This window comes from Squalius cephalus (assembly GCF_949319135.1).
Source record: "Squalius cephalus genome assembly, chromosome: 10".
Taxonomy (NCBI): Eukaryota; Metazoa; Chordata; class Actinopteri; order Cypriniformes; family Leuciscidae; genus Squalius; species Squalius cephalus.
The window spans coordinates 9,945,351-9,972,327 of NC_137131.1; the positions used below are offsets into that span (position 1 = coordinate 9,945,351).

At 37.0% G+C, this 26,977-nt stretch overlaps 2 protein-coding genes across 11 annotated transcripts in view; one reads left to right on the top strand and one right to left on the bottom strand.

Moving 5' to 3' along the window:
- synprb (synaptoporin b) overlaps positions 1–26,977 on the top strand; it is a 223,836-nt gene that overhangs the window by 155,912 nt on the left and 40,947 nt on the right. The window lies entirely within an intron of this gene.
- cadpsb (Ca2+-dependent activator protein for secretion b) overlaps positions 1–26,977 on the bottom strand; it is a 75,515-nt gene that overhangs the window by 28,169 nt on the left and 20,369 nt on the right. For all 10 annotated transcript variants that reach the window (XM_079884486.1, XM_079884485.1, XM_079884484.1 and 7 more), the window contains exons 2-11: positions 26,504–26,617; positions 23,212–23,544; positions 13,345–13,425; positions 12,267–12,500; positions 10,935–11,056; positions 5,390–5,501; positions 3,588–3,727; positions 2,942–3,008; positions 2,642–2,750; positions 2,068–2,280 (exon numbers count right to left, since the gene is read on the bottom strand). In XM_079884486.1, the coding sequence (XP_079740612.1) occupies positions 2,068–2,280; positions 2,642–2,750; positions 2,942–3,008; positions 3,588–3,727; positions 5,390–5,501; positions 10,935–11,056; positions 12,267–12,500; positions 13,345–13,425; positions 23,212–23,544; positions 26,504–26,617 (1,525 nt within the window). The remainder of the gene's footprint in view (positions 1–2,067; positions 2,281–2,641; positions 2,751–2,941; positions 3,009–3,587; positions 3,728–5,389; positions 5,502–10,934; positions 11,057–12,266; positions 12,501–13,344; positions 13,426–23,211; positions 23,545–26,503; positions 26,618–26,977) is intronic.

The following is a 26,977-nucleotide window of genomic DNA, read 5'->3' on the forward strand; positions in this document are numbered from 1 at the left end:
GCCGTAAGGCTTGGCTCTAGTGGCCTATTAGACTATGTGTGCCTGAGCCAAAAGGCTCAAACATATCCAATTAGAATGTAAATTATGTGTGGCTTTAACAAATGAAATACACGTTGCAGGCTAATAGAAACCCCCCACAACCACCTGAGCAAATAGTATAATGATTTAACATCATTTGATAATTGTCATTGTCAAAACCCTCTATACTATTTGTAAATGTGGAGGTCATTTGGACAACGGATGAATACTGGAGCATGACTCTAACACACGTTCAGCTGAACCCAGCCCGAAACACACACGGCTACGGGTAAATTAAAACATCAGCCTTGGAAAAAGTGTTGTTGGAAGTTGAGCAAAGAAAGTTAGCCTGTCTAAAAGCGCACTGCACTGCTAAGGCAAATGCTACACAAGTAGTGTGAAGGTTAAGCATGCAAGCTCATTGGCTGTAGATAACGATGTGATTACGAGCAGGTTAAGTTATAGGACCTATTAGCCTGCGCCATCAAGAGGTCCATGACAGAACTTTGTATTTAACAAAGTGAACCTTATTGTAAAGTGTTCCCACAGGGTATCCATTTCCCTTTTAATATTACCTTAATCATTGTATGTTATTATGATACATGTACTCTTTATTCAAGCAGAGTCATTAATGCATATTTAATATATTTATGTATAAATATAAACTGTTGCCAGAACCTTCATAGTATTCCAGAATCTGTGAAAACCTTCTGCAGCAAAGGAATGTTTGCTCGTGGATGTGTGTACAGCATGTTATATTCCACTACTCTGTGCCATTCAAGACCACCTGGGGTGTGTTAAGGTGGAGTGTGAAACATTTACACAGTGTAATAATGTTTCAGAGGGGAGAGGGTCTGTCTTATAGTGAGAAAATTGAATGGCATCTGAACTTGTGAGGGAATCATCTGACCACAAGAAACATTCACAAACAAGACAAATAAATCAATGGAAAAACAACACAGAACCTCTACCTTTAGATTTTGTATGAGGTTAAAACGTTAGCTATATTTTATTGAACTTATTTTAACAGTGTATAAATCTGTTAAGAGACATTTTGTGATATAAGACATTGCTATGGACAGATGCTGAAGTAGATGCACACCAAAAGACAAGGTTCTGAATAGCAGGATCTATTATTATTTAGATGCTTCAAAGGGACTTGATATTAGTGTGAAGTATTTTTTTTTTAAACTTTCACAGGTGTTTCAATTGTTGGTGAGAACATTTGTGGCAGAATCGTAATGCAACGAAAGGTGCCATTTACGTCTTAAAGGGACAGTACACCCAAAAATGATAATTCTGTCATTATTTACTGATTCTCATGTCATTCCAACCCCCTAGAACGTTCTTTCTTCTGTGGAAAACAAAAGGACAAAATATGGATTTTTGCATGCAAATGAACAGGGTTCAAGCTTAATTTCCAAATCTTCTGAAGCCATATAATAGCTTTGCTTAAGAAACTGACCAAAATGTATGTGTTCTGCAGAAGAAAGAGGTTTTTTTTAATAACATGAGGGTGAGTAAAAGGTGTCATCATTTTCATTTTTTGGTTGATAATATCTTAATAGAAAAAAGAAAGGCCTATTTTAAACTGACCAATTTAAATAATTGAAACTATTGTAAATTGGCTGAATAACACGCAGATGTTAAAGCTAATCAGGAGTGCGTGCGGGCAGAAGCGAAGACATGGACATTGAAATAAACACATTGCTCCACTATACACACTCGCTCTTACCTTTTCCTGCTACTTGTGCAGTGTGCTGAGAGTGCAAGGTGACATCACTATGACATTATGAGTTACTAACTCAACCTGACAACAACCTGAATTCATCTATTAATTATTATCCACTTTGTGACGTGTTGTCATGGGAACAATGTCACTGTCCGTAAGTGGTTGAGGGCATGGGGCTCTAACCTAAATAACAGAGCGGTTTATAAAAGATGGTGATTAACAAGCCTTGCTATGTTTTTAATTTACTCGCCATCTCAGCTTCAGTAAATTTTTGTCCTGATATTGTAATGAAATGCTTTACTGGTATGTTTACTTACAGAACTGAGAGATGGGGGCGTCCATCTGTGCCGCAGCTCCGCTCTTAGAATTCAGTTTCTGGACCTGGGTGGGCGGGACGGGTTTGTGTGATTGGCCAGTAGCTCGATACATGGCCTGCACCCATAGGATGCGGTCCTGCTCATCATCACTGGCAAAGATCACAGTGTCACCCTCCTTCACTGCATTGAAAAAAGCCCGGCCTCCATCCAGACCTGCACACACAGAAAAAAAAAGAGGTCAAATTCAGGTAGACATTGGCGGATACACTTAAAATGCACTTTTGCTGCACTATATACAACATTTCAAATAGCATCTTCAAAGAAATTATTCTAGACTCTTTCTCAGAATTGGCTTCACTTTTCTGAGGCTTTTTTTGCGATTCCTTTTAACCAATTGCACCCAAGATGGATGTATGAAGTTAGTTCCCCTTAAGTACGCAGGTGTCTCGGCAGAGTTAACAAAGATGAGTTTATTACAATAACAATGGACACTAACGTTTTGACAACCAGAAAGTGCTAATAGTTCCATAAAGGAGTGGTACATAAGAGTAATCTGTGAATGTGAGAGTTTTACCTGGTTGTGGGTCAGTGTAGTCCACAGTATAGCCATCTAACTGCAGCAGCTCCTGCGGTTCTGACTTCTTCTCTCGATAGCTGCACATGGCAAACGTATACTGACTTACCTTTAGCAGAAGAGAAACAAATAGTATTAAAATACTTGGCATTAGGTTCTCAGGTTAAATCAATGTCATATGCACTACCTAAAATTGTACATGGTTCATCAAGACACTGAAAACAATAAACTTCATAGCGTCACATGGAATTACAAAGTCAAACTATTCTTCACTGAAAATTTTATGTATAATAGATATACCTGGACCAGGACAAAGAAGCGCTTTTTCCAGCGTTTCCAAACATTTTTGCCAACAGCCCATAAATACCTGATGGAATAATCACAGGCTTCATCAGTATTTTACTTTATTAATTTAACTCATACACCACCGTTCAAATGTGTGTGGTCAATAAAATATATATATATATATATATAAAGATATTATTACTTTTATTCAACAAGGATGCATTAAATTGATCAAAAATTATATTAAAGACATTTATAAAATAATTTATTTATAATAAAAAGATTTCTATTTCAAATTAATGCTGCTCTTTTGAACTTTCTGTTCATTAGAGAATCCTGAAAAAAGTATTAGTTTCCACAGAAACATTAAAATATATTACAATAGAAACAGTTATTTTAAATTGCAATAATGTCACAATATTACTGGTTTACTGTATTTTTGATCAAATATATGCAGCCTTGGTGAGAATAACACGCTTCTTTCAAAAACATTTGAAAAAATCTTACCGACCCCAAACTTTTGACAGAAGTGTACATACTTTTTCATTTAACCATGAAACAAAAGATGATATGTGTGGATTTTACTGTTTTAGAATGTAATCTCCATTATGATCAAAAGACTTTTACAGAGAAGTATTTCTCTACCCACAAAAGCCCTTACCCACAAGCCTTCATGTTCTGAGGCTTGTCCATGCGGACGGCAAGTTTGATCTTCAGATCTTGATCAGGGCAAGCCTTGGTCACAGTCATCTTATGGAGTTCTGCCTGCTTTGGGCTGTTTGGAGTTGGGTGAAGAACCACCTAATCATTCAACATTAGAGAACCATGATTATTAGTCCATATGATCACAATTCAGACCAGACTGAGCAACCACTGACTGAGAGACAAAGCTATCACCATTAAAAGCAGCACACCCAAAATGAAAATTCAGTCATTATTTACTTACCCAAATGTCTTTCCGAACCCATATGACCTTCTTTCAGGATAGAATGTCAGAACTTTCATTTTTGGGTGAACTATCCCTTTAACATGTAATCCTATAGCCAGCGCCTGCCCTAGAAACGCTAAGACATTTTCACACATGAAGCATTCAGTAAACGGATAAACAGGTTGTGTGGGTGTGGGAAAATATCCCTGAGTCTGGGTGTGAGCTGATAATGACATATTACTTTGCCAGTCAGCGCTTTTAGTGAAATTCTCAACATTCAATTCATTTTGGCTCATGCCTCTGTGCACTGAGAGTTGGGATGTGCGGCTCTTCTCTTGGCACCTTATCAGAGAAGAGCCAGTTTCTCTCTATTCTCTCCTGTGCTTTTTTTATTTGCTCTCTTCTCTCTCTCTCTGATAAGTTGGCTCAATCTATTTCTTAGCTAGAGTTGAATGCTTAGAGATGCCTGCCTACCTCAGTCTTGATGAAGACACATTTATCAACCATGTACCAAACATCCGGCATCAGTCAAGATCAAAAACCATGTTAACAATTTCATAATTAGAGGACCTCTGAGTCCTTGAATGTAGACTGCTTTTTAAATTCCAATTCACGATTTCTTATTAAGGTTATATTAAGGCCAATTGCAATTCAAATTTGAATTAAAAAATGCTCATCAAGGCCGCATTGATTTGATGAAAAATACATAAAAACAGAAATATTGTGAAATATCATTAAAATTAAAACTAACCCTAACCCTTTTTTCTTTTTAAATATATTTAAAAATGTGAGAATTAATTAATAATTTATGTCTGTGACAGCAAAGCTGAATTTTCAGTAGCCATTGCTCTGAATAGAACTACTTTTAAACATTATTAATATCTTTACTGTCACTTTTGATCAATTTAATGTGCCCTTAATAAATAAACATACATTTTTTCATAAAAAGAAAAAAATATTCCGGACTCAAATTTTTTAACCATAGTAAATGTCTCTATTATGTTTAATTACATAGCTTTTTATTATTAATTGTATGTAGAAAAGCATGCCATTTCCCAGAATGCTATAATTTACTCAATATATTATATAAAGAGTTAAGGTTAGTTTTAAGAGTTTTGATGCCATTGTTAACAGTTTTGATCTTATTATGGGATAAACATGCATAATTTGCCAAAATCAGTTGTCATTTGGTTAATTATTTATTTTATTACCCCCAAAGGGGCATGGTTAATTCAATTCAAATCCTAACTCAGGAAGCCCATTTCGTTCTTTGAGAATATAACCTCTGTAAGAAAATCAAATATTCACTGCAGAAACAGAGCAGTGGTTCAACTTTAAAAGCCAAACTTCTCGTTTCTTTTACAGGGATTTTCAAGACTGGAGATTCACAGGCATCAATGAAGCAAAAGGAGGATTACAAAGTAAGACATCACTTCTACAACTCCACCATGACAACCTCAAACAAACTCCCAAAAAACTCAACAGAATGACAGATGTCCAAAGCCACCAGAAAGAAAAGAAGGATTGAGTGTTACCCGGCCCAGCTCCTTGTCCTCCAGGGCCAGAACCCCTGTGCTCTCTGTGAAGAGCTTCACTTTGACCGCTGGCAGAGGGTGCGTGGTGGTGAAGTCTCCTTGGGTTCCCCAACTGAGAACACACATACACACAAACACCATTCATGCCTTTGATGGTAGGCTTCTATGTACTTTATACACTCATTTTTATCCATATCACACACAAAACACACAGAAAAACACAAAAAGCGCAGCCACCAAGTGTTATACTTCCATGGGCTCTGGAATGTATGGCTTTCTCTAGGTATATTAGATCTCCTTGACACGCGGCCACTCTTTATTACTTTATCACTGCGTAACTGCAGAGCACAGAGACATCTCGCAAACCTTGTTTTCATTGTATTACTTTGATCAGGGAGGAAAACAATCTCTGCAGTCCTATTCGGCTACATGGCAGGGCTGATGAAATAGTTTGCCAACAAATCATTTGATAAGGTCGTAAAAATCTAATACTGAATGTCAAGTGCATGAGAGACAGACCACTGGGTAAAGAGTATCATCTGACGTTTTCTGCATAACGCATTCAGCCGAGGATATTCTCTGGTGATTACTGGTACGAGATTCTCCCACACAACAGACAAGTCTGACATTTGGAAAATAATAAATAAATGAAAAACCTAAAGAAGATTTCGAGAGTTCACATTCGCAGTCTACCATTATTTACTCTTTCTCTACCCATTCATTATCTGAGTCCAATGGCGTGCGGCAGACTTCGAGGCAAAGTTCTCTTTGCAGTTGTTTGGCTGACTTACAGACCATTTAATGTTTTAAGTTTATTTTGATTTGATTTACACACAGTTCCCCTTATAAGTCCAGTTATTGATATCATAAGTTGTAATTGCAGCTGAGTGCTGTTCAGCCAAGAGGTCTGTAAATGTAAATCTTATACAAGAATGTGGACAGATGTTTTAGAAGCATAGTTTTATTATTCTAATATTCTTAAAGAGTTGTCTAGCTGTTTATTACAAAAAAGTTTATTGCAGTTGAGCATTTCAAACTTGTCTTAACTGCCTTCTGTACTAAAACAAGTTCACTTTACTTGAAGAAAAGTTGGAAAACGATTGCACAGATCTTTAAGCCTCCATAGCTTAAAATGGAAGATTAAATCCATATCGAGAAGTAAGAAAGAATAATAAGTATTTAGAATGTTTGCAGTACGCATTCTTACAATGTTAAATTAAATTAATACATTCTAGAGTGTAACTGAATCTGGAATATTAAACTAACCTGATATTTATTAATTTACCAATTTACTCAGGAAAAGTTTGCTTTCTTTGCTTTTTAGTTGATTACTCAACTTAGAATTTCTCATTCGGATAGTAAAAAAAATAAAACACAAATATGATGTTTAACTAAAGTCATTTTTGCTTAGTTTGGTTGAATTGGATCATAAAGGTCAGCAGCAAAGACATTGGTTAATAAAGTAAGAATAAATACATACAGTATATTTGTTATTTAACATTTAATTATTGCAGGTTTGCATAATATTAATGATTTATATATTATATATAGATATTTTGAGTTTGCCTTTCACTGTTTTTATCCAGTTTGAGGATTTCAGATTTTTTTTGTGCAAGTGAAATGAGTAAATGCATGTTCACATTTTGACTATAGAACAATGACCATTATTGTTTTACAGCGTACAAACTGCACCTAATTCCCAATTTCTCTCAACATGGGGACAAGAGAGGTGTCCGTCAATAATAAAGTAACTTGCATTACTTAATTGAGATATTTTGATGCAAATTTAAAAGTAATGTGTTTAGTTACTTCACAAAAAGTAATCTGATTACATAATAACTCACATTACTTGTAATGCATTACCCCCCAACACTGTGCCTTAGTATCTCAATGAGACTAGAGATGGTGCATCCATATAAAACTTTATCTGCTAGTGTCACTGACTTAGATCTCATATCATATTATTTTTAAGATTGATTATTTTTCATCCAAATTTTTCTAAGTAAGCACTGCCTCCATTGCTTCCTTTAAGAAAACGCCCCTGCTATAATCTCTCGATGCTCCCCCCACTAATCCATATGCATGTAGTGTAAAGCCGTCATAAAGGGAGAAATATTATAACTCATGCATGTATGAGAGCTCACACTGTAGCAGGGCTCACACCATGCTTTATATGATCAGTATTGATATTATAAATAATAAATGGACACAATCTCAGAACAATCTCAGAACAATATGACGCAACAGTATAGAAACGTTCACCTAGGAAAACACGGATACACTCTCTCTTGCACACACACACACACACACACACACACACACACACACACACACACACACACACACACACACACACGGTGAGTGGTAAAGTTGGCCTAGTAAAACCGGAACACGTGACATGATCTGCTGCCGTGGAAACAGGCTGCACGTTTCAGAGGCAGCAGTCAAGTGAGACAGAAAGAAAAAGGGGGAGAGAAAAAGAAATGAAAAATAGGGCAAAAAGGGAAAGCTAGTGCAGGAGGGGGAAAAAACTGCTATGTGTGTGGTGGGAAGTGTGATTTATCACTTAGAGAAGTGACAAATGCAGACTGAACGATGGGAAAACACAATCGTCAATCTGCTTGATGACCACCAGGGGGCGATAATCATGTAACGGCTGAACGGTCTAGGATGAATAGAGACCAACAGCAATCAGCAAAAACATAATTTGCATGTGAAAATATGAGCTTTAGGGAAAATTTGTTGGCCAAATGTTTGCCACTATATTTTTCTAAGGGCCTACAAGGGATATTAAATATTTTATAATGAAAGGGAAGAATTCACTAAGAATGATTGTACCCGCTGATCATTTTCACATTCTGTCTGCATTGTTGTAGCACCAGATTCACAAAAAAGAACTATGCAAATTACTGAAGGTAATGGAGCAATACATCCACAAATTTTACTCTCTGCAGACAGTAACAGCCCAATGTTAAATAGAAATATTGTGAATTAGGCCCAATCTACAATTTATATAAATAGAGGGTGAACCTAATTTATTGTATATAGAAAAAAGAGACTTGTTAGCACTGAAACTGATTACAAAGACTTAATTTAAATACACTAGAGCTCTATAACACTGAATTTAGCACCTGGTTGACCATGCAAGATTGCAGATGCTCAGTCAATAAACAGCAGGTTTCTGCACAGATAAAACACAAATAATAGTGAAGTCTTATGTTAATGAACGAAACATGTTTAGTTTCTGGGCAAGTGTTTGTATGGCTTCCATGGATACGGATGGGTTAGCATTCTAACAGTGCTAACGGCGTGTCAGGGAGGTTGCTGACACTGCACAAGGCCATGCATGACTGAACCGTGTGTATGTGTGAGATCGCCTTTGGGACAACGTAAGACAGGTTTTTTCTTAAACAGCTGACTGAATAACATTTTCTGAGTACTTCTGAATGTCAAATTTCCTTTTCTCTTCGATTCTGCATCGTTCGCTCTCCTCGATCTCCTCCTCCTCTTAATCTCTCTCCTTCAACATGTCTGTTTGATGTGACACATTCTTGTGTGTCCATTAGCGCTGTTATGCTTTGCCAAAATGAGCCAATTCTCTCCGTTTCCAACCGCCAGTGACAGCATGAATACATGAATATAGACAGAGTTCTATGACTCATAATCATAAGGCTTTTATAAGAGCTAAGTGCTTTACAGTTGAAAGAAGAAGAAGAGAAAGAGTGAGAAGCAAAATTTAAGTTACGAAAAGAGGAAAAGAATGGAACAGAATCGTGGATACAGAATAAAAGAGGAGCAGGGGAGCTGTGATATGGGAAGAAAAATAGAGCTGGGAGATATACTGAATATTCATGATAAATTTATAATTTTGCTGTTCATGTAAAATGAAACATTGTGAATGTTTTAATAGCATCTTTCATTTGAAGTTCAGAAGCAAAAAAGTTCAATTTGTGATTAATTTAGTGAATAAATGAAATCAAATGGATCTGTATTAATATATCAACTGCAAACTGATTGATTTGCACTTAAAAAGTCTCTGCATGGTATTAGTCATATGATTAAAAAAAAATTGTGAAATATGATTGTAAAATATATGTAAGTATACTGTTTAAATATGTATTTGTGCAAAATAATTAAATAATTAAATAAATTCTTCCTTATGATCAAATAGTGAAAAATGTATACTGAATATTTTTTGAAATATATTGAGATATTTTTTAGCCTTATTTCCCAGCCTTGTAAGGAAAGGATGGAACGGAGAAAGGGATAAAACTGGGGGAAGAAAATGTCCTAGAAGACGATGCTTCCTTGTAGGTTTTCCTCCCTATGAGGGGAAAGAAGGTGACCTTGTATATGAAACAGATTTTATTCCCGTCAAAGGCGTGCTAAACGGTGCGTGCGGGTGTGTGTAAGTTCTCACTTGCGCACACAAAAGTGAAGGTTGTTGTGTGTGATGACAGAATTTAAATGCTAATTCTCACGTGACGTCATTATTCTTCGGTAGTGCCGGAGGCTCGCTCTCTCTCTCTCTCTCTCTCTCTTTCCCTCTCCCCCCTCCGCTGGGATGCGCACTCCTAATCAGTTTCTCCACAGCTGATTACTTTTCTGAGGGGACATGGAGGCTGTGTCTTGTATTCCTGATTCTTTCTCACTCTCTCTCTCGCTCTACCAGGCTCCATCTTGCTCTTTAGCTCGTTATAAATTGGCATCTGATCCAATGATGGAACGTAGGGCCCAAAAATAGCACCACATCATGTGCTCATCCCTTGAGTAACTGCCTCTGGCCAAATAAGAGACTTCTAGTTGGAGGACACAACACCTGAAACTGCACTGCCATTATAAAACTGTCCCATATTATGGATTTAATGAAATCTGTAGAGCATATGAATAAACCGTAGCTTATTAATAATTAATAAGCTAACGCCGTCGAACTTGATCCCCAGATATCGGCCCTAGCCACTGCAAGACCCATATCTGCATTCATTTACACATATTTTAAAAGCAATTATAACAATACACACTACTATTCAAAAGTTTGGGGTCAGTAAGATTAAAAAAGATGTGCATTAAATTTATCAAAAGTGACAGTAAAGATATTTATAATGTCAAAAAAGTTCTATTCATTAAAAATCTTGAAAAATAATCATGGTTTCCACAAAAATATTTTTTTAATAGTAGTTTTTTAAACACTAATAATAGTAAGAAATATTTCTTGAGCAGTAAATCAGCATATTAGAATGATTTCTGGATGATCACGTGACACTGAAGACTATTAATGGTTACTGAAAATTACACTTTGCCATCAAAGAAATAAATTAAATTTGAAAACGTATTCAATTAGAAAACAGTTATGCTTAATTGTAATAATATTTCACAATGTTACTGTTTTTAATGTATTTCTGGTCAAATAAATGCAGCCTTGGCGAGCATAAGAGACTTCTTTCAAAATATAAAAAAATCTTGCCAGCCCCAATCTTTTGAAAGAGCAGTGTAGATGTTAATTATGATCTTGAAAATGTTTTGAATCTTGACATTAATGGCCTACGTTGGTTTGGATGCTTCAGCCTGGTCAGTTTGTAGCTTCTCTCCACCCTCCACCTCCATCGTGCAGTACACGATGCGGTTGGGAGCCAGCGACTTCAATCCCTGAACTTCCATAATCACCACCTACACAGAAGGAACATTTGGTTTTATTTCATATGCAGGTATGTGTTGCAACACTCACATAAGCAGTTCCCTTGGCTGCTGTCATTTACCATGCTGTTAGCCAATCAGGATCCAGCTCAATCTTTTGACCACATTATAAATGTTTATTATCACTCAACTTTCTTGCTCTTGACACTCATTGAATAAGCATTGTTTACATCTGGACCGAAAATCAATCCACACACACCCAGAGCACCTATAAAATTTGCCAGCTCGTAGCTCCTCAAAACAAAATAGACTCCAAAGACACAAGCCAGGCTATCAAATACATAAAACACTGCTCTGTCAGCCTCTGTGACTACTAAAGCCATGCCAAGTTATAATCAACTGCCCTGAAAATGAGCTAGCTCAAGGTAGTATAATTATAGCAAAACCTCAGACTTGAGAGGGGAGATTTCTCAGAGGCATTCAATATCCTCGGGAATCATTAATCAAAAATGCTGTATAACCTTTTTCTAATATGCTGCAGCCCATTCTGTCTATAATTTATGCAATAGGAAAGGCTAGAAATTCAGTAAAGGTTAAAATCTCATAGACGCATGTGTTAAACTAACGCTGCAGCTGCTAATGTTGCTAAATTTATCATTAATAATTTTATCATTATCAAAACTAAGGGGTGTTCATTCATTCGAAATGATGAGAGGCAAACCCTTAGACTCCAAAAAGATATTTATGATCAGTGGTAGTAAGCGCTACATGATATTTAATGCAAAAAAAATGCAATTTGTTTTCGACTATATAACACAGGCTACTGACTACTTAAATTAATGTTTAAAATAGCACATTTCAATGGTTCAAAGGATAAAACAACAGCTAAACCCTTAAAAAAATACTTGTTAATGTTTGTAATTTCTATTCCACTAGCCCCAAAAATGCTTAATGTTTCCCAAACGGGCTTCTCAAATACTTCTGCCACCTATTCTGCATCTCACAATTTTGGTTATATGTTTTACACTTAATGGTTAATTGTGTGCGAAACATCAAGAATGTCTAAGTAAGGCGAAATGCCACAAACCTTCACCAAAGAAAGTCAAAGGTATGGAAGCCTTGAGCAGGGCCACCACTAAAAATCACTCTTTCTCCCCTGGGCCCGATGAAAAGGCACACTATACTGAACCCTGGCCTTGAGCACAAAACTAATACACTGCCTGTAGGCTAGAACAGTTCTTACCTCAAGTGTGAAAGACAGGACAACATCAGACTTGGACAGCTGGTTTTCATCTTCTTGCCCCATATCAATGATGGAGGTGTTGTGTCCCCTCTTTAGCTTCTGCAGTTTGAACTCTCCTCCCTTTGAAACCGGCATACTCTCCAGGTTAGCCATCAGCTGGTTGACTGAGCTTTTCAGCTCCTCTATATACATAGCCTCCATCTCCTTCGACACAAACTTGGGGAATTTGCCAGCCTGAAGTTTTGAATAACAAAAAATAAAGCATAACATTTTTAATAATTGTTATTACCTTTATTTTTAATTATCACTGGTGTTAACACTATTGTTATGGTATAATGTTATGATTTAAGTCTGACCAGTGTGTGTGTGTGTGTGTGTGTGTTCGAGATATTATTTATGACTTTATTTTATGAGAAATCGTTACTGGGGTTATAATAAAATATACATAAAATATATATATATATTTTTTTTTTAAAAAGCATATAACAAAATGACTACAACTTTAAATTGAAAACGTCTTGGTTACTGATGTAACCCTCAGGGAACAGAGACGTTGTGTCGACTGCCAAATGGGGTCTCACTTGGGAGCCCCAATCACCTCTGTGTTTTAGAAAAACGGCCAATGGAATTGGCAAGTGGAACTTGCATGCTGAGCCCCTCCCCCGTACATACGGGCATATAAGATGGCGGCATGCATCCACTCATTCAGGGTTATGCACAAGAGCTGAGAGAGACGGTGTCCCGGCCATTCAGCTGGAAATTCAGGGTTGTGGGGAGGGGGACATAACGACTCTCCATCAGGGTACGAGAGTTACATTAGTAACCTAGACGTTCCCTTATCTGCCACTACAACATTATGTCGACTGACAAATGGGGTCCCTATGGAAAATGCTACAACCACTGAACTATGTATGAGGCAAACAGGTCTAGTTGAAGGTAAATCCCGGTTTAAATTATGAATTGAATGTGGGTACATAAACTGAATTGACTGAGTTGCAGTGGAACGGATGGCAGTTCTGTTTACAGCACCTCCGGAGCATCTCTGTCCACGTGTAAGTGATCAAATGATGAGACTTACCCGGGCAATCTGATCAGCCATCTGCAGACGCCCATCCAGTTCTCTCCTGATCTGAGCTGCTTGCTCGTCCAGATTATCCAACTGCAACCACATATACACACAAAGTTACATTGGTTACCATCAGCCCTCACAACTCAACACACTAATACCAACCAATACATCTCCAGAAGACAGCTAATTAGTTCTGATCCACATAAAAACTTCCCTGCACTCCATATGTGACATAACTGGGGTCACCAGGGGTCACACTCTGAAAAGATAAATGGTCACACATATTCTGAAAACAGAAATGCAAGATTTGAGGGTTTATGTCAAGTTTAGGCTTACAAGGACGTGTGAGAGTGGACAAGCTCAAAAAGTTTTAGACTCCATCTACACCTTTATTGTCCACTTGTGATCAGATTGAAGAAAACACGGTTTAATATCAGATATAAACAGGGCCTGAACGAAAGCTGTCCCGCCCTCACGCCGGTAAACAGATCATCAGAGAAAAGAAGAGATGTCACTGCAATAGGTAGAGGAAGTCATTTTGACAAAAGATTATAAGCACATGATTAACAAAAAAAAATAATTATGATGTGCACAGAAATATCATTTATAATATTCTATGTTCCATAAAATAATAAGAATTGTCCATTTTGATTTCATGGTGACTTTCAGTGATTAAAGGAAAAATTGCATTTATTTTCATTTCTATAAATAAAATTCTAGTTAATTTAATTTAAATGAAAGTTAATTTATGTTGTTACGTCAAGTTACTTTAAGATCTGTTAATTTGATTAAAATAAGAGATGAATAACAAAATTAGTTCAATTAATTAAAATAACTAAATTCATTAAAATAATTTGAAGTCATATTTTTCATTTTTACCAACTAACATGTCAAAATGTCTTCTTTTTTTTCTATCTTTCTAAAAAAGATAAAAAAATCTTTTTTATTTTTTTTTGTGCCTGAATTTCCACAGAATTCTGCAACCCACACATAGCATCAATAAAACATCTAATATATTCCATCTGTAACCAATTTTTGCACTGCTCGTATATACAGCCTCTCATACATAAATACATGGCCATAAATCATGTTGTAAAGCATAAACTATATCACATCCACAAGGACCCCGGGAAAGATGGAGAACCCCTATGGAGGAAAATCTGATGTGATGGAATAGGAAATAATCTCTTCACCCCTGATAACTCTGTTGCATGTGTGTGGGTGTGCGATCGTGTCACTGTCTGTTTGTGTGTTATGACATCTGAAGCCTCCCCATCCAAAGCCATCACATCCTGTCTTTGTCACTCTCCTGCTCCTGTCCACACAGAATCCAGGGGCGACAGCACCACGGCAACCCTTGCCATGGCGACAGTCAGTCTGGAGTGGGAAACCTTGTCACAGGGGGCAGAGTTGAGTCCTCGTCCCCAGAGCCCTGTCTATCTTCTGCCCTGCTCTCCAGGGGCTGTGTTCTAATTAAGCATGGCTCAGCAAATACGGGAACCCTCTTGTGTGCGCATTTGTGCTAGCGCAGCCCCCAGAACAGAATGAAAGATGGCATTGCGATGCCAGTGAAAAGAGAAAGTATATTTCCAGTTTTACAGCGCAGAATTCTCAGCTGCATTGTGTTCGACTAAAAGCTTTTGTTTAAATTATTGATCATAAGTCCTTTGGTCTTCAAAAGTCTCTCTCACATGGTTTTTTTTTTTAAGCTAAAAATACCAGAATGAACTTTAATGGCACACTGAGAGCACTACAATGACCTAATGACCAGTTTCATGATCGCATTGTTCCCCGGGCTGCTCGGGTCAGAGCCTCTGCTCTCATCTCTCTATAGTTCTTGAGCATTTTATGCACGTAGCTAACAAATAAGCCGTTATACATAATTTACAGGAGACATCTGCAAACACAGCTGAAATGCTGGTCAGGAAATCACCTGGTAGATCCAAGTACAAACCAGCTCAATTTCCTTATTTATTCTGCATGCTCTTGTTCTGTTTGGACGTAAATGCCTCTTTCATCAAAAAGCTTGGCCTTAATAATAGATGGCAAACAAAACATGGAGGTTGGGTGTCTGTATAGAGGTCAGCATTAGCCTATTTCCCTCAGTTCTTCATTTAACAGCTGTAGCTCTGGTGTTGTAGTCTATGTTTAACATTAAAACATTTCACATCAAAGCATATTAAAGCAACAAGCCATGGGAAGTCATGCATTATATTGATTTTACACCGATAAAGGGGTAATGTTAAAGCAGTCAACCTTAACCTTGCTAAAATCACTGTAATGCACAGCCGTAAGTGGATTATCACTCTCATAAAGCAGCATAAAATGCATTGTTATTTGGTTAGTTTGTACCCTTTAATTCAAAAGACACTGAATCCCTGTTGGTTTTACATACAGCACCCACCCATCCAACACAACAGGCACAAGGTTCGAACGGCAATGTTCGCTTCAGTGCTGTGATCTGATGGAGTTAGACGGCATCTCAGCAGAGGGAGCTCCCAACAGCTGTTACCCCGATTCCTTGATCCTCACCGAAAGGCAAGCGCAACTTAGAGACTCACTGCATCAATAATGCATTCACACATTTAGATTTGCTGATGGCAGACTGTGTTCTCAGCCTCGCTCGTTTCTTCCACCTCTCTCTCTTTCTCACCGTTTTCTGCTGTCACCACATTCCTTCATGGCATCTCTCTCAACCACCTCTCCACCTGGCTTGATTCTCTCTCTTCCCTTCAAGGTTCCTCTGCTGCGTGTGGGAGAGTGACATCTGTGACATTGTGTGAAGTAATAGGGCAGACAGCACAAGATTGAGTCATGTGACTAAACCCTACAGCATGACCTTCGGCTGTCCACTGATATATTCGAAAGACTGAACATCTTGGCCACTATTATTGATCTACTGGTCAGTCTGGCAGATAGGAAGTGACAGAGGTTTTGTGTGAGTGTGTATGAGTGTATGTGTGTGTGTGGGGTGTGGGTAGATTAGAAAACATGTTGCAGTGGTCAGCAAAAGCAGGGTATTAAGAACACACCAAAAAAGAAAGAAAAGGAAGGATTTGGTGTACCATGTAAAAAGGCCATTTTACACAGTACACAATTACAAAGGGTTTACATTTCATTTTCAATGAGACAGAGGCGGCAGAACGGAGGCGGCACTGAAAGCGACAGTGGTTGCCATGCTTCTGCTCAAAACTCGACTGCACGACTCGTTTCGGATTTTGTCTCAGTATGACATCAAAGTGTGAAAGACCGCCACTGCAGAGGATAAACGCCCACATCATTCCCTTTTAGCCCCGCCCACCGATTCACGCAAGAAGTATAAGGTGAGTAAATATGAGAGAGATGCAAACACAGGATTACTCAAGAAACAAATCGATAGAGGTGTCTCAGAGGATTATAAGACATTTTGACGTTTTGCCGAGTTGTGGGAAAACACAGTCTTTCCATTACATTGCCTTTCTTGTGATCCTAACATTAAGAAAGTTTGGATGAACTTTATTTTTAACAACGGTTCAGATCCTATTAGTAAGACACTGTTCATTAAAAGTTGATGAGTGCTGACAGCTGACTATATTGGATCCGACAGTAATTTGAGTAACAATGTTTTTACCATGTGTCACTATTGCTTTTTCTGTTCCAGATAGATTGATATGTACTCACTTTACTGAAAACGATGAACAATGAATATAAGAATGACAGTGCGACAAACAACATTCATAATTCGTTTCTACGAAACACCGTTTGTCAACTATATAAGTATTTCAACTTTGCCAAGACTTATAAAGCATATTTAATTCGCATAAATAAATTCTGTACTGCTACAACTGCATCTACATAAAAACATTATTTTAATTAGTATACCAGAGACCAGAAACATCACATTACTAAAACAATTTTATTTTAGTCGGATGGGGAAAAAAAAAGTCTGGAGTAGACACAATGCAATGAATGCTTCCAGTGTAAACCACTACAATGATTATAATGGGAGCGATTTAGTTGCAAAGTGTTTTTTTAATCAGCCAGTGTATTTGCCTCATTCATAAATGCACAATGTTTTTGTGTGCTAGTACTGAGCTAAAGCAGTGTGCATTGCATTGGCATGTTTCCTGTGTATAGAAAATGCAACAAAATAGAAAAAAGTTTACTGCCTAGCATGAACTGTGTAAAATGCCCTTAAGACAGAAAGAAAAGTAAGTGAGAGAGAAAAAAAGAGACAAGTAGACAGATACGCTGACTGATGGTTTTTATTTTAATAGTTAAGTCAAATATGCCGCAGTTCGTCATGTACTGTAAAATAATGAAAGGACAGAACATCCGAACTGTTCTTTTAAAAAGGGCAGAGGCAGACACATTCTTTTGAGGGACAATGAGAAAAAAAGACAACCAATTATGCACATTATTATATAGAACAAATGCATCGTTTCGGTGCATGATAGCATAGAAATATGAATGATAATTTGCAGTGTGTGTGTGTGCGTATGCTGTAACCCTGCTGGTTCATTCTGAGCTGTTGATTAGTGGAGCACATAATCAGCTCCTGTCACCGGCTGCAATGAACCAACCTCTCTTTTTCTCTATTCCTCCACTGTTACTGTTTCCAAAACACATTAAGAAACTGCATTTGTTGTTGGGTCAGCTGGACTGCAATGAGTTGTATCAACTTTTTCCAATTGCTTTTGAGGGAATGAACAGAAGCTTTAAATGCAAAGCAGTGTGACTGACAAATTAAAGGAGCTTTCAGAGAGAGAGAAAGAACAGAGAGAAGAAGTCTGACAGCACAATTTCACTGCCAGTTTACAGATGCACACATTAATTACTGTATGTAGGCTTGGCAAAGACAGCATACTGTTATTGTATAAACTTATGTTAGGGCTTTCATCAAAGCGCAATGGTTTAACTTTTGAAAATTAAGATGTAAATGTTAGTGGAATTTAACAGTTGTACTATATAATTATTGTTTATTTTTTATAAAACATTTATTTTACAGTAATAGGCTAGTATTATTGCAATACATTTCTTATTTTTGTTTAATATTTTTATTTTAATTATCACAATAAAATTATATTATTATTTTAGTCATACTGACAGGGTGGGTCAAAAACGGTGAAAATAACTCAAGTGGAAAGAACTTTAAAAAAAACAACCTCTTTTCACATTATGGTTACTGAAACGAGTTGGTTCTTATAAAGAGAATACTCAAGTGTAAACACCCATTTTTTTTCACCCCAATAATTCTAGAAAGACTAATTCTTTCCAAATACAGCTATTCAAGATGCACTGTATATCGCAGAAAAGCAAAATATAACAATGCAATGAGGTTTTTTTCCAATATCGGCAGCCCTATCCATCTATCTAGATTGTAAATACCATCAGACAGTTCTTTACAAGCGTTTTCTAAGCTGTCAGAGAAGCGAACATTCAAAGTTATACATGTCCACTAAACAACAAAGAACAGACAACAAGGAGAGAGAAGAAACAGGAAAGGCTGAATGAATCTATTCAGTAATTCAATGAGGAGGCTCTGAGGGCACCAGAGGTGTGCATCACAGAGAAAATCTATTTGTGACTGCAGGGAGATGAGCGTGAATGGACCAGTTTGAGCTAGCACTAAATACAGTGCAAAAGACATTCACTATTTTCTAAGACTAACTTCACTTAGAAGTGATTCAAGCAGTGATATTTAAAAGTAATCCAAAAAAATCTTCTATGATAACTGAATCCTAATCTGTTACCCATAAAATAACGATAATTCATGTTATCAGTATAACTAATAGAAAGGCTGCGGTAAAGTAAGACATGCAGACTTTGCTTTCAGTCGCCATGGCACCGGCAAACATTAAATACGCCATCTCCGCTGCATTATTTGCAAACATTATTTGACAAAACACTCCCGCCACAACTGCCCGCCACAGTTCATTAACCATTGTGTAGCGAAATAATCAGAAAGCAATCCTAAACTCATACTCATCCATCCTGATTTGACAGGTTTCCTGTAAAAGGTTTCTGTTTATTAATGCACAAATGGCTGATAATAACACTCTTTTTGAGATGCTTCACTACCTCTGCATTCAAATGGCCTGCAATGTTTGCTGCTGAAGTATGTAGTAAATCTGAAAACACAGTAACCCCAAAATGAATATTTAAGCCATACTTGTATGTCTGCCACTGTATTAGATAAGACAATATAAAACCCAGTCACAATTCATAGACAAAATGAAGAAATTGGGTTACACTTTATTTCAAGGTTTAAATAGGCTACTGAGGCTAATGAACCACATGTGCCTACTATAGAGTTAGGATTATGGTTTGATTTACGGTTATTGCATGTAATTATGCATAGTTTATAGTTAAATTACTAATGTAACTACGTGTCACGTGTGACAAAGACACTAAAATAAAGTGTTACCAAAAATTGTTTAAAGGTTTTAAATGATAAAAAGTGAAAAACCTAGCATCAAGTTTGCAGATTTAACTTGGTTTGATGTTCTGTTGTTAAATGTAATTATATTTTAGACATTTTAAGTGTCCAAATACTTTTTTGGTGGCTGTATGAATGATTTCAGCTCTGAAAAAGGAAAAACAGAGCCAGAGGAAAGTTAATGCAACTGATCGCTTGTTTTTGTTTGCAGTGATGGGTATGTGTATGTTCAGGGCAGTCAACAGCGCAGTTGCTCCAGCTGAATGCACAGAGCGCCAGACAATTTTTGCCAATTATGTGTGATTGTGCTTTCATTAAATACACTGCAGGTGGTGTATGAAGCATCTTTTGGCAGCCAAGAGAAAACGCCTCCCACACATGGCCTTGCGACCCACACAACAGAGTCCTTCCTGAGGATAAAGGGAAAGAGCAAGAGAGAGGCTTTTTGTAACTCTACAAAAGCAAAATATGCTTGGTGGACCGATTGATTCTTGTTTAATGTGTAAACAAACTCATGGTAGACACGTTGCTGTCTCGGAAATCCAACCTATTGCCTGCTTTGAGATCAGCTGAGAGTTCAAGTTGTAACATTTCTGAAATCATCAACAAAAAAATTAAGCAACCTTTCATCAAATTAGTTTTTCAAAGCTAGTATAAAGCAGTGATTGGCCAGCTAATTGATGATCTCCCAAAGCAATTACAAGGGCTTTTTGATCATAAAAGGACTAGTCAACTGGATGATATGACACCCAAGCCTCTGAGTCATCCCAAATGTACGCCTGTGATGTATTAAATGTGGGTTTGAAATAGCTCTTTTATCTGTGTCACTGAGTTGGAGGAGCATATGCCTTGGAGGATGCTGCAAAATCCTAAAGCTATAGATTTATGACCATTTCTTTTTGCCTCCTCTAAGCCTATTAACGAATTTCAATCATTAAATAAGGTCCCAGGTGCTCTACCGTTCAAAAGTTTGGGTTCATTTGTTAATGTTTTTGAAAAAAAGTCTCTTATTCTCAACAAGCCTGCATTAATTTGATCAAGTGAAATGATTTTAATATGATCTTTCAGAAATCATTCTAATATGTTGATTTGCTACTCAAGAACATTTCTTATTATTACCAATGTTCAAAACACTTTAATATTTTTTGTGGAAAACAGTAATAATTTTTTCCCCCCAAGATTCTTTGATTAATAGAAAGTTCAAAAGTACAGCATTTATTTGAAATATAATATTTTTTGCGACAATGTAAAAAGTCTTTACCATCACTTTTGATCAATTTAAGGCATTTCTTCCTGAATATTAATTTCTTTAAAAAAAAAAACCTTCTTGAACCCAAACTGTTAAAGAATATTTGTTTGGCATATGTAAGTCATAACTTAATGGCACATTTGTAACTTGACATCATATGACTTTGTATGACATTGACATTGTATGGAAAAAAATCGGACATGCACATTCTGGTAGACTTCTGCCTTTCATTGCCCATAAGAAGAAAAGAAAAAAAACCACATGTGAGTCTGATAACACGGTGATGAGCACATGAGTCTGACTAAATGATGACAGAACTTTCAACTCTTCCTGTAAGTGTATGTACCATCTGCATTCAACAATATAAAAAAGTGCCTATGAAACTGGCAGAAAATCAGCGGCAAAACATTTTTTGTTTGTCATGGAAACAGTGCTTGCAGGTATACTTGTCACACAGTGTCACACAAGTGGTGAAAACTGCCGGTTGTGGGCTTACTTGCTGGCAGATGCAGCAATTTTGCCCCTGACAGCACTGTGATGGTTTGACTACACTGGCACGAACACTGCCAGGACTAAAGATATTTTATGCTGAACTTCCCTCCTCCACTCTCTGACTATTTGTTTGTCCATCGAGAAGATCAGTTGATATATTAACGATTTCTTACATCACGTTTCCCTGAAGGCATTTTTCAACGTGTTATAGATCCCTTAAGTGCTTTCAACAAATGCCTATTTGCCCATTTTTACAAATTGAGGACGTTTAATTAGGAAATAAACTTAGTCTCCAAGTAAATGCTCTGTAGCATTCCATCCGAGCAATATAAAATCCATTAAAAACAGAATGGACGAACACGGATTTTCTGTCAGTTTAGCTGTTTTTTTGTTTTTTTTTGCTTTCTGAGTGACGAACATGGGGAGACTGTATGCTAATTCCTCACCCTGAAGTCTGAGCTAGCAGGAAAAGTAGACAAGGAAAAGTGGGTTAGCCATCTTCAAAGCACATTTGAAAGAGAGAGATTTAATGGCACAGGCACAGATGAGATCTCTCTCAACATAGCTGAGGAAAAAGAGCTAAAATATGAAGAAGACTATAAGAGTCTGCAATTTTTTAAGCCCAGTGCTTAATAAGTGTTTTCTTACGGCTGTACCTTTTGGCTTACAACCTTTTAAGTTAACGATGCTATCTTAAGGTGAAGTGTGCAGTTTTTATGTAAAATACATTCTCATAACCCAGTTTAATGTGAAGAGACAATTTCACATTAACTTGTGAAAGAATGAAAACGCTGTGCCGACAAGTCAACTTCTGGCTCAGCCAATGGTGACAGTTTGTGGCGGAACTACCTGTTTTGTCTAACAATGGAAGACAGGGATAGTGTTCGGGAAAAGCTGTATGAAAACGATTATAACTTTTGCACAAATACATAACCACAACCAAGCACGACTTTAAAAAAACAGAAAATTCTACCTCAGTAATAAAAACTTCAGACCAATGAGATGAAGCCGTATTAATGTCTGCAGTCCTGCAGTGTGTGAATACAGGAACATATGCAAATTTCTCTTGATTTATCCTCCAAAGACATTTCTGTACTTCTAGACAAATATCATAACTGTGCCAGTATTGAAGTTTCTGTAAGGCAGGGAAATGTGATTTATTATGAATTCAAGGACAATAAAACCAAGCACGTCCTTCACTTGAGAAGAACATATTATTTTAGATCTGAAAATATTATGTTGATTGAAGTAGTCATGAGGGATCTTTGCCTTACTTAGATCTCGGTACAGTTGGGATCTTACCATAACATCACACTGTGAACGGTAAGGGGCTGTTGACACAACACGTGTATTTGCATTTAAAGTAGATTAAGTGCAAAAACTTGGAACAGAATGTAGGAGTCTTGATATGCACAACACAAAGAGGAGCGTCGCAACATCCAAAACATCATTCTGATGCATGTTCATAAACCAATAATTAAAAAACATCGCAAGTGGAATGATAGATCGCAACCTGTGTGTATGACCTTCCATTTTCAAGGCAAAACAAAAGGAAAAAAGAAGGAAAAAAGAGGTCAGACCTCTTAGTGTGTGTGTGAATATAACCTAAATATTTTATATAACCAAAACACTGTAATAATTTTCAGAGCATCTCATGGTCAAATTGTGTCTACTGGCTCAAAAAGCTCCTTTGCTCGCTCCTATGTTTCCCACTCACCTGGCAAGCCTGGTACAACAGCTGGTGCTCAAACTTCTTGATCCCCAGGATCTGCTGGAACATCTCGTAGAGCTGGTCTTTGCTCAGGATGAGCTCGGAAGCGGCGCTGGCTGTCATGCGCTGCTGCGCCTTTCGTGGGTCCTCGTCTCCCCGGTAGATGGTGTCAAACTTAGCCATCCAGGAACTCAGCACGGTCTCCTTGCTCAGACCATCAATCTCTGGCAGGCTCCGCACACGTTTCTCGATATGGCGTTTGAACACCTCGCGACAATCTAGAGCGGATAAACCTCCTGTTTGGACCATTTTAGCGACACGGTCGCTCTTCAGAAAAACCTGCAGGTCATACAGACAAGGGGAAGGCAACAAATAATTCAAGACATATTCAAAATTGGAGTGCTAGTAATCTATATGCTACCTAAACATTGACTTAATTCACTTTTAAATATCCAAATATATTTTATAATTATTGTTTTTAATATATTGATATAGTGTATATGTGTGTGTGTGTGTGTGTGTGTGTGTGTGTGTGTGTGTGTGTAGTTAAATATGCACATTTAAAGTTTATTGTCTTCAAAAAAAAAAAAAAAAAAAAAAAATATATATATATATATTTTTTTTTTTTTTTGTTAACAAATTTTGGCGACTCTGACTACCAAGTATGGTTCATGGCTCTAATGTAAGTAGGCTAAATAACTAAATACTCCTGGCGATTAAAAAAGGGAGGGGTCCATAGATATGTCCCATCAAAACTTCCTGTTTCTACAGGAAATATAATTAACATAAGAAAAAATGTTGCACTCGCCTAACCATTTCATTGGACCTTTAAAGGTGAGGTGGTGATAAAGTCAGGAAAACAATTTTCCCTTCAAAAAGTTTCTCTTGGGTGACTTTAAAACATTCACTGTGTTTTCAATCACTCCAATCTGCTAGAGAAAATTATGCCTCAGTGCTTTGCTTTAATATTCTATGCTGTGATAGATACAACATCATCTACTGTGAAATACTGCAGTAATATAACCAATGCCATTAAAGCCATGGAAAGCAATGGTAACTGTAAAATTTCACTGCTTTGAAATGATGGGATCAGTGTGGGTAAAAATGTTGCAGTGGGCTCTCTCTCTCTCTCGCTCTGAATTATTCAGAAGATATTTCCTAATTCAAACCAGAGTAAAGGGAGTCCAAACGAAATGGCTATTGAGTTCCAACTGCCTCCTCCTTTCCTATTCGCAATGTTTCAAATCCGGTTTATAGAGGTGAGAGTAAAACATGATTTATGTTTTTCTTAACAATTGGTGTGCTTGGCAGCTGCTTTTCTTCATTCCATTTAAAAGCCTTCTATCGTTCTCCATTCAAGAAGACAAATAGAGCTTTAAATTGCTGTCTGGTCCCAATCCAGACTGCAGTTTACAGTGAGCTTCTCTTTCTGTAGCCTGCTATGACACTGATTTGGAAATGAACAGTTCAGCAAACAGGCCCTGCAATGACTTTTCTAGTCGAAACATTCCAGAAACCTGAGTCTGATTTCAGAGGTTTCAGAAATTTTAGAGGAATATTACAAGCAGTTCACAATTTGCCCATTTCATAACTAATTGTCTGTTAAAGCTGGGACTTGTTAGCACTGTAGAAAACATTACAGATGTGCTACACATATATATTTATTTATTGTACTATATATGTACTGTATAAACATTTCTCAGTTAGCACTCATAAACACTCTTGAAATAGTCTTGAAATTGCTTCTGGCTACATGAAATAATTATTTACAACTATGACAATTAAACACAAAGCATTTGTATTAACGATTTCATATGCGAGGCAGTCTAAAGTGTTCTAATAGCCACTTTCAGTCATATTGCTCAAGTAATTAGCATGCACAGAAGCCCAAACCGCAGCAACAGGATGTAGTAATGTAGTGACCTTACCACAATACTTGAATCCATTAGAATAGCAATCTCTTCACAGAGCACGTGTAAACACTTGTATTTGAGATGTGTTTTAGCTAAGGAGAGCCCTGAAGGGCTGTTTAGGCGCTCTCATCTCCGTGATAATTCACTTACGAAGGCATGTGATCATCTAAATGTTTTGACTAATCTGTAGTGTGGCAACTACAACTGGCTATGCAACATTTCAAGACACACAGTTCAATAACCAAGGGGCGGGATCATGATATCATTGTTGTTTGCCATCATTAGCCCCGAGCTAATCGCCTTAAGGAGAGGTTAACATGCCACGACCTCACACGGACAGAGACACCAAACTCATTTTCATTCATTCAGCGCACTATTCTATAGAGGACAATTTGGCAAATTAACAGGAAAAATGTTAATAGCAAAGCACTTATTGCTAACAGATTTACTAGCAGCTTGTTTCAGCGTTTTTTAACCCTTTTTTGGCGTTAAAAAACTACCGTCAGGATTTATTAAAGACTTGCAGTGAAAAGTTTGCGTTGAAAAGGCGTGAAATGATCCAGCTGTATCTGTTTTCTTTCATTTGTGTGTCATCAGTAGATCAAGCGCAAAACTTTTTCACTCCCATCTGCTTTTTTGGAACTGCGTTCTCTCGCTAATTTGCCCTGTTTAGTAAATCTGGCCCTTAATGTCTTAATACTTCACCTAATGTCAAATACTTTCAATGTTTTCAAGTTTTTTTGGGAAGCAAGCATAAAATAGCACTATTACCTGTCAAATATCACTGAAATATGTGTTGTTGGGAATGCACACTTGTCTTTGTGATTGCAGGCTATGGTAGGCACTAAAAGGCACTAATATATTTTTTTAGGTGCTCAAAAACATATTGTTATAATCAATGTTGAAAACAGTTCAACATTTAAATATCTCAAAAAGCTCAGTATTTTTGTGGAACGGATCATTTTTTAATGAATATAAAAGTTCAAAAGAACAGCATTTATTTTACAATGGAAATCTTACAACAGCATAAATGTCTGTAACTGTCACTTATAAATGTAATGCATCCTTGCTAAATAAAGCATTATTTACTTACTGAATCTTACTGACCTCAAACTTTTGAACAGTAGCGTATAAATCATTATAATATAGAAGAAGATGAATATCAGCAACATAACATACTATAACATAACATAAAATAACATCTCTAATTAAAAAAAAGTCTGATATGTTCTCAAACCAGTTTGAGGCTGGTTTAAATGTTTAAGGGTAGATGTTAAAAAAAAAATGTAAACCAATCATTTTGGTTAAGCAACCAATAATGTCATGGGTGATTACTTGAGCAAGACAAGGATCAATTTCATTCTGCTGTTGCAATGATAATTCACCTCAAAATAGCTCTGGACAGCGTTGATGAAGGCCTCATCTGCCACAATCTGTGTGTCTCCTTTGAGAAAAGACTCAAAGCGGTCCTTAGTGGTCTGCAGCTGCTGCTTGGTGATCTACAAGGAGAAATGAAAGAAAAAAAAGTCAAAATTCAGATAATTTGTGAAAACGCAGAAATATTTCACAAGACCAATGCATTTATCTGTTATTATTATAGATAATACAACATTATAAATGAGATCTTTTTAATCAGTGACTTGATCTTTAATAGGTTTCCGTTAAATCTGTTATCAGATTTTTGCACATTCAAATATGGATCCAGATCTATAGCGGTTCAAGACTAAAGTAAATGATGTGCTGCCGCAAAAGGGTTAGAGATTTTTCAGAAACAAATGACAAAGGACAGTGGGTTTCTTTTTATTAGCAAGAGACATTTAATACATCCTTGTTTTTACCAAAACACTCCCACAAGTAGT